Source organism: Chanos chanos, chromosome 2 (genome assembly GCF_902362185.1).
Source record: "Chanos chanos chromosome 2, fChaCha1.1, whole genome shotgun sequence".
NCBI classification, from domain to species: Eukaryota; Metazoa; Chordata; class Actinopteri; order Gonorynchiformes; family Chanidae; genus Chanos; species Chanos chanos.
This window is the reverse complement of record NC_044496.1, coordinates 47,843,323-47,858,852: the sequence shown is the minus strand read 5'-3', so window position 1 is coordinate 47,858,852 and position 15,530 is coordinate 47,843,323. Positions and strand designations below refer to the sequence as shown.

General features: G+C 38.9%; 1 protein-coding gene across 1 annotated transcript in view; it reads right to left on the bottom strand.

Annotated features, from left to right (window-relative positions):
- Positions 1-404: 404 nt before the first annotated feature.
- Positions 405-15,530, bottom strand: part of tnmd (tenomodulin) — a 38,056-nt gene continuing 22,930 nt past the window's right edge. Inside the window, exons 3-7 of the mRNA XM_030766837.1 lie at positions 13,110-13,250; positions 10,234-10,341; positions 5,030-5,189; positions 4,606-4,712; positions 405-614 (exon numbers count right to left, since the gene is read on the bottom strand). Coding sequence (XP_030622697.1) covers positions 405-614; positions 4,606-4,712; positions 5,030-5,189; positions 10,234-10,341; positions 13,110-13,250 — 726 coding nt within the window. The remainder of the gene's footprint in view (positions 615-4,605; positions 4,713-5,029; positions 5,190-10,233; positions 10,342-13,109; positions 13,251-15,530) is intronic.

Sequence of the window (15,530 nt, the reverse complement as noted above, 5' to 3'; positions counted from 1 at the left end):
ATACACCATATTTTAATAACATACCTACATAATTTGAGAAAGATCATGCAAACTACTAGTTTAAGGCTACATTAGTGTTCCCCGTCAAACTAAGAGGACCTAATCAATAAATGATTTTCTGTTGGCAACTCTCAACACACCTATTACAGAAAATGTGGAAAAACAGACATCAAATAAGACATATTATACAAACCAATATAATTTTACAGAAATACAGAATTACAGAAATTCTAAACAGAATGTTTAGGCACTGCATAATTATTGATACAAATTAGAACTGCTTTGACTTTTTAATTGTCTAGATGCACAAGAACTAATACAGATGTCATGACAGTCTAAATACCCTGAGCTGCATAGCACCACTCAGTTCAACACTTATTTCTTCCAGGTTTTTCTGCATACTTCTAGACTCTTCCAAGCATGCGTGCAATCCACCAGTTGCAGGGCATAACAATCTGGCAAATGACTCGGCCTCCTTGGTACCAGTATGGATATGGCCAGAACCCACGCAGAGGCTCATGGTATTTCCGGCAGTAGCGGTAACCACGGCGACAGTACTGGCAGCAGTAGCCTTGCTCATCCAGGCTGTTGTCCAGTTGAAGTCCAATTTCACTCTGCAAAAGGCATAATGCGACAGGGTCAACCTGTATCTGCTCTCTCTATATACAGAGCGGTGACACATGAGCGATGGACTGATTTCAGAGTGACAGTGGTCCTGCTTTGAAGGTAAATGAAGAATGATTTAAAGGGAGAAGAAAAATATCATGGGATAAAAAACCCCCCCCCCAAAAAAACCCTTGCTGTGCTACTTGATGTCACAGGCGATCAAACCGGTGTTGGCCTTGATTTGAGCTGCAGGAGCATAAAACATGATATAATACCTCTGACCTTTCCATTGTGCCTCTGGGAACATTACTTTCAACTGTATCTGTGTTTCAGGAGTTCCTTACCAAACGCCCCCCACCCCTCCCCAACCCAGCGCTCCATCAAAGTACCTTTGACACTGCCAGCCACTGCTATAATTATGCTATTTCCTTCATCTGCAACCTCACACTCCCACGTGAACAACTGATGCTTGCCCATGGAAAGGGGCTTTTGCCTCCTAATTTGAGCCCTCAAATGAACACCCCCCCCCCCACACACACACACACACACAAGGCTGCCTGCTGCTCTCTCCTGACCTTGCCATAAAGAGGATGGCACACTCCTAAAGCAATTAGTGGAGTAATGATCACCTAACAAGGATGTGCTTATTTGCTCTCTCTCAGACAGGCCCTGAATTTATATAAGGGGCAAATGAAACCCAAACGAAAGGTAAATTGGGTTGAATTAATGGCCCTTGGCCTTGTCCATTGTGTGTGTATCTGTGATCACGTATGTTTGTGTGCTTGTGTGTGTGTGTGTGTGTGTGTGTGTATGTGTGTGAGTGTGTGTATGTGTGTGTTTGCCTCTCGTGACACAGCCAGGCTGAGTGCCATGGCTTTGATCAGCCACAGCACTGAGATGGATTCGGAGAAGTGCCACTTAACTCCAGCGTAGTGGCGTAGGCGACGGCAGCCTTGCAGTTTCATTTGACTGCATTTCAATCCCCAGCAGCAGACGCCTCCTCCTCAGAGACAATATATAGCTATTTGACTGATTAAAAATACTCCATTGTGAATCCATCCACCTTAATTGATCTATGTTACATGAACGGATATAACAGATGTTTGATGGTAAACTGATGTAAAAGGCTTGTTTTGCTTGACATCAGTATGTTTCGCTGACAAGCGTGGTTGTCATATGGTCAACAACATGGTGTTTTAAACTTTGTTGGTTGTATATTGCTGTCACTGTTTACTTTTCCAGTAACACTTCGAGAGTGTACACTTCGCATTAAAATACAATGTTGACATTCTTTTTAAAATGTAAGATGTAGGAAATAATCTCCAATAAGTCATGTAATTTTTCTTTCACAGTGGCACTTTCCTCATTGTCTATTCTGTATTGAGGTACCATAGAGGTCATTCCAATCACGCTATAGCTTTCAGGACTGCTCTGTGCAATGATGAATGAGTGGAAAATGACTTTCGCTTGATGATGAGCACTGTAGTATTAGACACCACTAGACAACGTCTGCTGCGTTTGATTTATTACACGGCCAAGTATATGTAGGCAATTAGAGATTCATGATGTTTGTCAGGTTTAGGGTCGACAATGTTGAGCGAACGATTTGTCGCAACAAAAACAATACACAAAACGTGCCAGCAAAATCGCTGATAATTTTATCAGGTCTGCACAGCGACTCCATTTGTGTATTTGGGAAAAAAAAAAAAAATGGGTGTAAGGAAATATGATGTGTGATTTGAGGGAATGAAAAAGATAGACAATAAAATGTATTGTTCCCCAAAGTCTTGTTCATCAAAGCAATGACTTTAAGAGAGTATCACTCACACCACCTTTGAAACAGCATTTATAAGGAAACACAGCGGCAATCAGGAAAGGCTAGCAGGGGAAATATCTTGCACTCACAAACAGGCTGCATGTATTGCAACAGAAGTCATCAGAGCTGCCTCGCAGACTCGCGCTCAAAACAGCCCCTTAAGTTTTAGGTCAGGGGTTTAATACACATAATTTCGTGAAGTAAAAAACTTTGTGTGGCTTAAAGGATTGTGCCGTCTCTTCTTCAGTTTTCACACCTCTAAGAGGTAATTTACTCACTTTTAATTGCTTTTAAGAGATCAGACATGTATTCAGTGAAAATGATGTTAATATAATAACATATAATTCAGCAAATCCCACACACAATTAAACTGCGCTAATCTCACAAGTAAACGTTCTCAAGTGTTTTTAATACCTTGTTTAGACCTCGAGATGTATTTTTGTATTCATTTTATTTATTTTTAGATTGAATTTAGGGTTCTGAAAGAAGTCATACAAATAAAAATAATGTTTTTTGCCAAATGAAGAATGTTTGGTCTTGTGCGGTACAAATATGTACAATGTTGTTTTGCTCTTTGTGTCCTGAAAGAGTTCTCGGAGGTTCCTCGCACCGTTAACCCACTACCGCCTAACACCTCAAGCCATTTGATTTATGCAAAATGGGTTTTAATTAGCAATTAACAGGCCAGAATGGCCCTGGGAGAGTAAAATGAAGGTGAGGACACTAATGTCAAGTGGAAGGTTTGGGAGGCTTACATTTAAGCTTGGCTTCATTAGAATCAGCTCTTTGACTCCCGTGTAGACCTACTCGTTCAAGTGCTAATCTTATCTTTGGGAATAACCCAAATCATTTTTGTGGTTCACAGTGAACCCAGCCAGTAAACAGCATACTCTGAATGCTGTCAGGTTTACGTGAGCCATCCGGTCTATGGACTAGCCATAGCAGCAATATCCATTCAGTGTAGGTCAAAGACGATAGAGCAGTTTTTCTATGCAACAGGACAATAGTTATGCAGTTTGACAGATATCAAAGGCTCACTGTGTGTCAGCATGACTGAGGCAAGGAAAGGTCAGTAGTGCATATTTCGCAGCATGCATCACAGGAAGTTCTGATGATTGTATATAAAAGCTTCACAATGGGAAAAAGACCAGCAGCAAAGTATGAGTTTTGCTTCGTGTGGTCAGCAAGGTGCCAGCGAAGAAGCGGTCAGAAGCGGGAGTTGACACTCTGTGGAAAGGTCTGGAATATCTGGCATCCTGCTGGCATCGACAGGACTCCAGACTCCAATTACTGGGAGCCACTTGCCTTCTGATGCTTCACAAAGGCCTTTTATTATCTCTGGGCCCACAAACACAGGCTGGGAGTGCAGTGCCGTGGAATGGGATGCACTGGTATGTATTACTGAGCTGATAGAAGCCAGCTATTTCAAAAGGGGGAGTGGGGTTTCATCTCTGGCCTGGCTTTAATTATACGGAACATTGCTGCTCAGCCTGCTGGACCAGGCACGCGGGCAAGGCATCGCTGGTCCTGTGCAGATAAATGTTAGTGTATGGAACTCTTTCTTGTCTCTGTCTACCCCTCCCCTTCATCTCTCAACTCAATGGAAGTGACTGTGTGTGTGTGTGTTTGCCCGCAATTGTGTGTTACTGTCTCTGTGTGTGTGAAACATGTGTGTTCTTGGTGAGTATGCAAGAGTTATGTAGGTGTGAGTCAACGGTAATTAATCACAGAACATCCACTGCACTTGTTGGAAAAGAGGGTCTTTTGCTGCCAGATTTTTCTCGCCTTGATAATTAAACCTTGGTTAATAAATGTATCCATTCATTAATGAGTGACCTTGGGAGGGCTTCTTTGTACATCACTAGCTGCTTGTGTTTGAAAAAAGAGGGGGAAAATCAAGAAAGAGTCTTATGTGAGCTTTGGGGAAAAGTTGCTGCCTTTGAAGACTAAATATCGCTCTCCATTAACTGCAAGACATTAAGGGAGTCTTAAATGAACTGGCCTGATTTTAGCAGATATATGGAGCAACTGCAATGCCCCATGGTACACATAGTCCGTTTCAAGTCATAGAAGGGGATTTTGACTAATGAACAATTTATGTGAAGAAAGGGAGCATGACTAGCCTGCTTCGTTACAGTCAGTGTGCATTATAAAGCATGTAGACTGGATCATCTGGTACTTACATAGTCATTTACTGGCAGATGATCAAGAACATCCCTGGTTTCACGCCGGCCTTTCACCTCAATCTCGGTGGGATCCTCAACATCCTCTACATCGTGAAAGTCAGCGTCTGTATCAATTTAAAACATAAATTAAAGGAATATGTGCTATCTCTATAAAGTAAATATATTTTGAATATATCAAATATTTTGTCTTTTGTGGCATGGAAGATTACATGCAGAAATGGTGAATTTGGGTAGGAACTGAAGTCTGTTGCTGGTATGAAAGCAATAGATTGTAAGTCATTTATTTATTTCCAAAAACTTCTAGGAAGTTAACAGGAGGGGGACATGGGGCATTCTAGGACAACTTTTAGGTCAATAGATTTTCTAATGAGGCAAAATAGCAGTGCAGCCCAGAAATATTGAAAGTGTACAGCTGCAGTACCTCTGAGAGGAGATGGGTGGATCCAGTGAATAGGCAGATTCTGGCAGATCTCCCAGATTTTCGAGTTGAGAAGAAAAGCTCTGTTAGCAATCGGCTCCTCAACAGGAATCCACACCTGGGACTCCTCCACCTGCATGTCAACGTCTCCTGTCTCACTCACCTTATCAGTGTACGTACACAAACAAAACACACACACACACACAAATTTAGTGTGAGATATCATATCAGTTTCAAGTTAATGCCTGGAATAAATGAAAACCACTTCAATGCTTTAAGAAATCGGAAAACTTATTTAAGCCATTTACATTAAAGCGAGAGTGAGGTGGACTTTCACCAGGCTGCTTGAAATGTTGGTCTTAATGACATAGAATCTGACACTCAGAATTAGTGAATTCATCCCTAACCTGTACATAATTGTTACATAACTGTTTTGTAGTCCAGAGAAACCTGACAATTGGTAAAATGTCGTTTTTGATTGATCCAGATTTCTGAAAATGTTGAATTGTTCCACGTAATTTTTTCCATTGATTTTATAATGATACTTAAATAAGACCCATAGTAATGACTTTTATGTCAGTCAAGAGAAACAGTGGATCAGCAGTTTCATTTGTTGAAATACTTTTTTATCAGTTTTTTTTAACATTTATAACTGAATCTGTGCTTGAGTGATCATAGGAAATATGGCAATATGAAGATGTTGTTAAGCTTATGATAGCAAACGAAGGGGAAGATACTGTTTTGGTCTGTTTTTGTTATGTGAAAGTAACAAAAAGAAATTTTTATTAAATTTTCAACAACTTACAAACAACTTTCTTAGAAAGTACAGGGTTTCCATGATCAAATACTTGACTTTTTTTTTTTTAATCTTGAAAGTGAATTTTCAGTCTTTCACCTGAGAAGTGTTTCTGGGTTGCCTTAGAAACACTGCAACACTCTATAGTATTTTAACAGTATACGAACTCTACATTTTTCTTCATGTCTTACTGCAAGTTGCACCTGTTGATGGAAGCTGAAAGTATGTACTGGCTTGGTAAGAGGTCAGACAGAGCTATAGTCACTGCCCTGCAGTCTCCATTATCCTGTGGGAACCCATTCTGTCACCCTGTACCACACACTGTTCTCCAAGAACCACGGAGACCCATGCGAACACTGAACTCTTTGACCTTTCTGAAAAACCACAGCAAAACCTTTTTTGCGCTGCGGGCAAGGCCGGTGTTGCATTTTAATTCTTATGGCAAGAGGAGAAAAAGTGACTTTAAAATGACTTTACATGTGTTCCTTTATAGACTTAGGGAGCTGATATTATATGTTGTTAAAGGTACAGACAGAGTAAAACTATGTAACACAGTGTCCAACTCCCCCCTTTCCTCCCATGCCCTCTGAACACTATTAATATGCTTAATTTGTTGATACTGTAGTTCATGAGCTGTAAAGCAAACAATTATTGCTTAATGATAGGGAATACATGTCAGTACTGTCTAATAGAGATATATGAAAGTGCTTTGGTAATGTATTCCCATAAAGTCTTTGTTTGTTTTGCTTGTGTTTGTGTTAATACAAACACAAACAAACTCTCTTGCAGCTCCCTTGTTAATTAGTGGCGAGAACGGAAAAACGGTTCACTTGACAAATGTTTTTACAAGGTGATTTTCTCCTAGTCTGTGGCTTAATTGCACATTAGTTAAGCTTGATGTAGAATCCTCGGGCTATCGTCTGAGCTGCTATCATTTATACTGGGTCATTCTCTCTCTCTGTCTCTCTCCGTCTCTCTTTTTTTTTTTTTTTTTTTACCCCTGCTACTCCAGCTTTATTAGGAGTCACTTTCTGTGCCGCGTCTTGTTTGTTGTATAGTGACATTCCACTGACCTGTGGAGAGGTGAAACCCACACCAGTTCCACCTGATTAAAAGCTCTGCTCACTGTGCCGTTCCCTGTGCTTAGTCCAGGCTTTTGACACAGTTTTCTCCCCTCTGGCCTCTTTCACATCACACAAAACTAATGATGACTGCGAGGGAACGCGGTCTGTGCAGACCTCTGCTTTAGTCTGAAATTAAAATCAGAACCAGTGGTAGAAGCAGATGCTTTTTAATTGGCCGACTAAAGTGCTGAAGCCAAGCTTGCCTCCCCTTGTGAGTAAATAGAGGATGATTCCTCTTTACCCTACTCTGGAGACCAATATCCCCAATAAACAGCAAGAGGCAATGCCTGGAGGGACTTGCACGGGTCACCATGGTAGCATGGATGAGATATAAGAATGCTACTTCACGCATAGCCCGCCTGCACAATAAATATGATATGGCCGGCAAAGCCCCACAGATATAAGGCAGATCTTATACACCTGTCACTGGGCTGTTTATTACAAATTGAAATTCTTCTCATCTCTATACTGATTTAGTCATGCTGTAGTTTCAACTGAGACAGACTCAACCATGTGTAGGTAAATTATTTGCTATAACAAGTGAGGTGTGCATGGCAATTGGAATAGTTAACACGTTTTGTGTGTGTGTGTGTGTGTGTGTGTGTGTGTGTGTGTGTGTGTCTGTGTTTGTGTGCATCTGAGAACGCCACTGTAGACCTCATAACAAAATAGCTTTCACTTATCTCCCTAGTTTATTTTTTCTGTTTCTACGCAACTTGCATATCATCTGGGTGAAAGTTTTATGTTCCAGAGTAATTCACACCCTGTGGGTAGAGAGACAGTTATTCCAGAAACACTGTGTACCTCTGTGAGGCGGACAGTGATTTCATCTCGAAGCACAGCTGAGAAGCCATAGAGAAGCCCAGGGATTACCACTTTCATCATTTCACAAGCTGAATAAATTGAAAATGGTGAAAATACTGGTGGCAAACAATTCATGTTTGTCACCTGGCCGCACTCTCAGGCTGTTTTATTTCCTTATCAACCACTTGCAGTTTCCCCTCCACCCATATTGTTTCGCGCCTGAGCAGTGCTAGTCTGTTGGCCACAGTCAGGTACCCTGCAGAGCAGATGCTCGGAGCTAATCACATTGGAATAAACCCCTACATGCTTTTCATACCCAGCAATTTGAAAAGGACATCCCATTCTGTTTAACCATTCCCCTGAACTATCTATCTATCTATCTATCTATCTATCTATCTATCTATCTATCTATCTATCTATCTATCTATCTATCTATCTATGTTTGCTTTTATTTTTGTTGTAGCAACAAGCTGTGTTTTGTACACCTTTACCATTACACGAACCAGTTTTTCAGCAATTCAACATTCATCAATATCCAGTCACAATTATTCTGTATACATCTTTGTGCATGATCTTATGCCTGTCTTGGGCTGACCTGGACAGGGAAAGCATTTTCATTCATATCTAGCGATATGCTTTGACCTTCGTAATACAGGTATGCTTTTCTTAAGGTTAGATAGTTACGCAATGGACCATTTTGAATGTAATGTATTATAGCACAGTTACATCAGTATAGTAGGACTAAAAAGAGAACTATGTATAAGGACTGCTTCATAATAAAAAAATCTGAATAGGTCACTAATGTGTCAAGGTACACGTAGCATTGTATTTGTATGTGTTGATGGCTGCTTGAAAACTGCTGCATGCAATTTAACTGCTCTCAAATGACTGCAACTGATTTGCCTCCAATTTGTTTCTAAATTGCGGGGGAATGTAAAACAGTGAACTACCATTATGTAGCAACAGCTTTTGTGCAAATTCACCATTTCTTTTCTCACAGGTGTTATTCTGGAGTCAAGGTACAGTGTGTTCCATACATTAGATCTGGTGTTATGTGAGTATTAGAAGAGGCATCATTTACATCAACTAATGTGGCTCAAAGATTGACTTTACATTTTGTCCGCGAGTTGGAAGGTATTCATGCAAAAATAATTTGAAGTTTGCAATGACTGAGCTGAATTTTCTGAAATCAGTTGAAACTTAATGTAATATGTATCAAAAATCAAGCAAATATTTCCTTCTGAAGAAATTTTGATCATTTCTGATTTTACATAGAGAGCAATACTGTTTCTACTCGGCACTCAAGATTAAAATGAGAGATCATGGTTTGTGTTGTGTTCCCAGTGAAAAACTTCCGTTGTAGTGGACAATTGTTACAATCATTCATATGTCTCTCCTCTCCTCTCCTCTCCTCTCCTCTCCTCTCCTCTCCTCTCCTCTCCTCTCCTCTCCTCTCCTCTCCTCTCCTCTCCTCTCCTCTCCTCTCCAGCCCTGGCCCACTCTGATTGATTTCACATCTGTGAATTATAGCTTAACAGAAAAATCTAATTAGGTTTCACAATGTGCAAAAAAGTGGGAAATGGCAGCGACATATGGCGCTTGCTCGGCAATTAGTATTTGTAAATACAGATTAGACATTAAAGAGATGAGAGGGAAAAAGACACAGGCTGCTTTGTCTCCTGTACCTTCTGTCGCTGAAGCCAAAGAGGAGATTTGGGATCTCAGATGACTACACATCATCTTATTGTCCTGACCAAAAAGAGAGATTTGAATTATCTGCTTTGTTCTTCCTACAAATTTGAATGGAAATATGTTAGAGGATGAAAATACTTGAAAAGGCTGCACAGGACATGTTGCTAACTGCCTGCCATTCTCTGTGACATAGATAAATTGGATGTTTGATTGATTGAATTTTTCCTGTCACCTCCCCCTCCCCCAACCCACAAACCCACCAACGTTACACATGCCTGCTAGAGCAGAAGGAGACAGATGAATCACTTCATCCCTGAGTCAAGTGAAATTTACGCAGCAAACATCTTCAAATACCATTTTAATGGCTTGCTGTTCCCAAGAACCTCTGTCTTCCTCCTTCCCTCTCTCTCTCTCTCTCTCTCTCTCTCTTTCTCTCTTTCTCTCTCTCTCTTTCTCCTTAAGGCTATTTGGACTAAGCCTTCAGAAGAGATGATTAAAAATTAATATTAGTTCAAGATTGACGGCAAACATCATTTGATGTGTGCCACTGTGGGGTTAGAGGATTTCTGGTGGTTTCTTGGACACTGGAGATCCAAGTTTATACTTTTGTGGAAGATGCTAGAGGGAAGGGGGATGGAAGAGGTGAGGAAGAGGGAGAGAGTGATAGCTGGAACAAATTTTACTCTGAAGCTCTTGTATTCTAATACAAAATTCATGATGTTTTTTTTTTTTTCGGTCCTTAAAAAACAGATAACTGGAAGCAATGCTTCTGGAGATTTTTTAAAGCGCACCTCAATTTCGGCATCTTCGTTCTTCAGTTCTGTGAGTTTTGGCAGCTCTTTGGTTTGGGTCCTGATGTAACATCTCTGGTGTTTGGCAAAGCGAATCCCAGTGATTCCCTGAAATACACAGATGTATTTTTAATCAGTGAACTCCAGCTTATATGCATACAGAAATTTGAATCACATTTAGCAGGTTCTGAGATGAGGGGATGTCGAAGCCGACAGTTTCAAGCTTAAATGTTGTTATGCTGATTGAAAAAAAAAAAAAGTTTACTTGTCTTATATATTCTGAACTAGAAAGGAAGTGTATTCTCCTGAGGTTGTCTTGTTATGGTGGCTGAATCCATTGAATTCAAGCTCCTATGACCTGCACAGCTCAGCATTTCTGTTCACTAGAGTGAGTACTCCTTTTTTCCTGAAAGCCATTGATGATCTGCCATATAGAAATTCATGGCTTCTCAATTTAGAATAGAAAACCCATTTTAGTGGAAATATCTTTTTAAAAAATCTCTCTGCGACACACTGAAAATCTTGGGTTAAGCATTTCTGCTTGAAAATGAAAGCGTATCACATTGTAATCTGTGCCCCTAGAAGTGTAAAAATGATCTGTCATACCATGCGGAAATAGACTGTGGAATCTTCACAGGCCATAGTCACTTTGACATTTGTATTTCGATAAGCAGAACTATGAAAAGTTACACGATTGTATCATAGTTTAATTACATCTACATGCTGCACACTGCCTTTTTTTTCCCCTGACTGATTCAATACAGATGGAGACTTTTGCTGCCCCCCCTCCTCTCTCTCTCTCTCTCTCTCTCTCTCTCTCTCTCTGGCACAACTGTCTCTGCTGACATCATGATCATTGAATAAAAAAATATAATGTCAAACGACACCTGTCATACTCTGCTATGTTTTCTCAGGTAAGAAAAAACAACAACATGATATCAAAGAGAAAAAACCGAAATAATGTTCACGCCTCAAAGGATTGAGATAGATTACTATTCAATTTACTGTAATACTGAGCGTCTAGTCGAAAGAAGGGACGAACTCCTGATGAGATGTAGCGATTGCTGAGCCTGGTCAAGCAGAAAATGAAGAAAAGACACTTCATTAAGAGGATAAGAAATGGGAAAAGGATGTGATTGAAGAGGCGGCATTAGAATACAGGTTTCCCATTATTAAATGTAAGCATGTACGGAGACAGCTCTCCAATTGAACAGACATTTGATTGGAAATGTCGACCACCGAGATGGCAAGAGAAATTTAAGAGACTGCTGTAGTAATCATGGCCACATCACTGTCATGTTTCTGATACTTAGTTTACTGACTTTCTTCACTCTTGGATAAATATTTTAATGACTACTTTTATTTTTATTGTGCAATTAAAAGACTTTCTGATCTATACAGAATATTTTTTTTGAGGGTGTGAATCATTCTTTATTTTTAGCCGTGTGTGTGTGTGTGTGTTTGTACGGTCTTTAGCGGACTTTAAAGAACATGTGCATATGTCAAAATGTCAGCAAACATTGCTTTTTCTTTTTTAATAACATAATTCATGGCTTTAAATGAGATCCCCCATTTTTTTTCTTCAGTTAATCTGTTTTTGATGTTTTTCATCTCAGCTGAACAATATATTTTTTCTGTAAACATGGTTTGGGGGAGGTATTACGGAGGACTTCTTTGAATAACAGAAGATCTTCCTTTATTTCAAATAATTGAACTTGCTGTTGAACCACTGTTTGAGGTATGGTTTTTTTTACTCATCATATTTTGCCTCAGTGGGACAATTCCATCAGCAAATTCTTTAAAAAAACCTCTATATTTCAAATTTCATCCTCAATGAACATTGTTTTTTTTTTTTCCTTTTTCTTTTTTTTTTCTCCTTACAGAGCTTCACAGAAATAACAATATAGAGCTCCGTGCCCTCTCCATTTCAAATTTTTCTCATGTTGTATATTTTCATTTCTTTGTCTTTCCACTGAGAACTGCATTAAGTGAAACTTCAGTGGTAAAACAGAATCCAGGTAAGGCAAAGTCTGATAAAAATTCATCAATAGCCCGCGGCATAGGCAGAGCTAGATCATATGTAGTGTTACTTCTTGTCTTCATATGTGCTGGAGGATACAGCGGATTCAAAACAGACTATATTCAGTGTTTCTTTCTTTCACTCTGTGATCGTGCCGTGGAATTCTTATCTCCAGTTCCTTGTTCCAAGGAGCCTGTGGGATGCTCAGAGTATTCTTTTGATACACTAGAGAGGGGATTTGGCCTTTGCTCCTGAAGGCATTTTCTCCCCATTTTCATTCCTGCTATATAACCCTGAGGCTCTAGCCAGATTGTTTTTAAGGTGGCTTTGAAATGTGTAATGACTTGTAACATCCTTCCTTTATAAAAATCAATTCCTAACTGATCCAAGCTAACACAAAGCATAACTCATAATAACATAGATCTGTTCTTTTGCCTTCTTGTTTTAATCAAAATGTTCTTGGAGTGGTTTTGACCACTGCCTTGTTTGTTCCTATGTGGCCAAAGCTTTGAATCAGACTAGAACTCCTTGGTGGATTTGCTTCACTGTTTGAAGGGGATCATTTGGAGACTAGGATAGAAGAGAGACAAACAACAAGCTGTGTATGTGTGTGTGTATGTGTGTGTGCTTGTGTATCTCAGTGTGTGTATTTTGGATTTTCTGTTCTATTCAAAACCTGACAAGAGTAAGAGAAAAAGTCTAGATGAGAGATTGTTCTTTTTCTTAAGAAAATCCTTTATTTGTTTGATTATTTATTAGGATGGAGAACATTTAAAGAAGAAAAATGTCTTTCGTATTATAGAAATACAAACCAAATGAAAACCTTAAAATAACTTTTTGGTAAAATAATGCTTACATTTTTAAAGTCGTGGACCTCCAGGACTTCATCACTGCCGTTACCCATTCTGAAGACCTCCACGTGGTGGGCGGGGTCAATTTCCATCACGCTGTCAGTTTCCATCCCGTCCAGCACTGCTTTATAGGGCTGGTCATAGACCTACAGAAGCAAAACCAATCAGCATTTATCTTAACTGTACACAACAATAATGTACATGGCTAAATTACATAAGCGTAATCTCTTCAGGTCTCAAAGGGGTATGTACGCTCTGAATATATATATATATATATATATATATATATATATATATATATATATTTATATATTCACACACACACGCAGACACACACACACACACATATGTATATATTATCTTATAATATTATATTATATTTATGAGGGGCCAAACAGGAAATATATAAATGTAATTCTGAATATATAAATACAGTTCCTGAATATAAAAAAGTAACTCTGAATATATAAAAGTTAGTTTATGCTCAGCATATCACAAGACAATTTTTCTTTTTTGAATAATTTCTTTTTTTTTTCTCCATAGACTACTGAGTGAGCAAAAGAAGTTTAACAATAAGATCAGTAAAAATGTTGCAGTACACTCAAAGATAATCAAACAAAAATGTTAAATTATATACATATATAAATTAAATACACACACACACACACACACACACACACACACACACACACACACACACACACACACATATATATACAGCATATATACTCACTCACTCACTTACTCACTCATTATCTAAGCCGCTTATCCTAATTAGGGGTGCTTGGGGTGTGTTGGGGTTATATTTACATATTCAGAAACTGAGTTTATGTATTCAGAGTTACATTTATATATTCAGCTTTCCTGTCTGGCCCCTCATAATTCACACACACGCACACATACACGCACGCACACACACGTCACGTATATATATACACACACGAGGACTACTCAAACCTCTAAATCATGAAATCATGCCAGATGTACTGAAGATTACTGCTCCATACGTAGATACAGTGTTTCTATCATCCTTCCCTGATTAGGAGTTCAGTGTCATTATTCTATCCCTACAGCTGGAGTTGTAGTGCAGACAAAACAAGCGCATAAAATACATCAGAGCAATAGGCTACTCAACCAGTAATCACATAATAAATTATATTTGTCAGCATGCATCTCAGTCCATATTTGTGCCTCAAGCTAACTCAGCAAAGTCATTTGTCTGAATAACTGACTTCTCTGTATCGCCTTGGTGTGTAGCTCTTAATTTATTTATTTTTTATTCCTTTTCAATCGCTTACCTATGTTCTGCCCGTTTTAGAACACTAGTGTAGTGAAGAATTCTCAGAATTCCTGCAATGTAGAGATGATTCATGCCTATGAGCTGAAAACCAAGCTATTAATATTTATGTATGTGTTGTGTTACGATGAGAAATTACATAGCTGAGCTCCTCTTAATCTTTCTCAGAGGCAGTGTGGAGTAGTATATTATAGCCAATGAAGACACTAACGAACACCAACATGCACACACACACACACACACACACGCACACTCTCGCTTTCTCTCTCAAGCACACACTCTCACATACACAGCCCTGGGACAGATTAAGATTAATATAATAATCAGCATGTTCTCTGATTGCTTAAGTGTTCAGCCAATGTTCCATAACTCAGGAAACTCATTTAAACGTAATTCTGATTTGTCAGCTTTTACGCATAAGACATTATATCACTTAAACATGTCGCTGCTGTGGATTTGATCGTTATTCAAACTCAACTAAATAGTGTTGTGATCTGTTTGTCAACTTTGTGTAAAATATTAAATCAGTTGCTGCTTTGGATTTGATCATTATTCAAACTATATTCGTTAATAACTGTACAGCAGTGATTCAATCAAAAATAATTGAAACAAGCTGCCTGGATGGTTCGAGAATATATATGATCATTAACACATGACAAAGGGTGTTTTAGATACACTGCCTGCCAAACTTTTGGGAACACCTTGGCTTTATTTATTTATTTATCAACTTTTTCTGTGTAATATTTGTTTTTCTCTTTTTACTTTTCAGTTAAGTAAGAAAAATGCCTGCAAACATAAAACATAAAAAAGGTGTTTATTAATACTTTGTGTACATTTATGCAACATTCAGCTTCATGTTCATCAAAGTGTCTTCCCTGGTATGAAGAGTAGGCTTTGACTACATAATGATCAGTGACAGATGACAGCGCACACTTAAAAGCACATACTGAAAGTCCTTTCTCTCAAAGGTACCCACGGATGAGTGCTGACATCACAACAAGGGTATACAATGGGTGGGGTATACCATTATTCCCATAGCAGTACTTTTGTCAGTTGTTACTTCAGTTTTGCAGTTTTTGCAAAGAGAAATTGCAAGATATAAGCAATTTTCTTTTGAATTCTGTGAGTT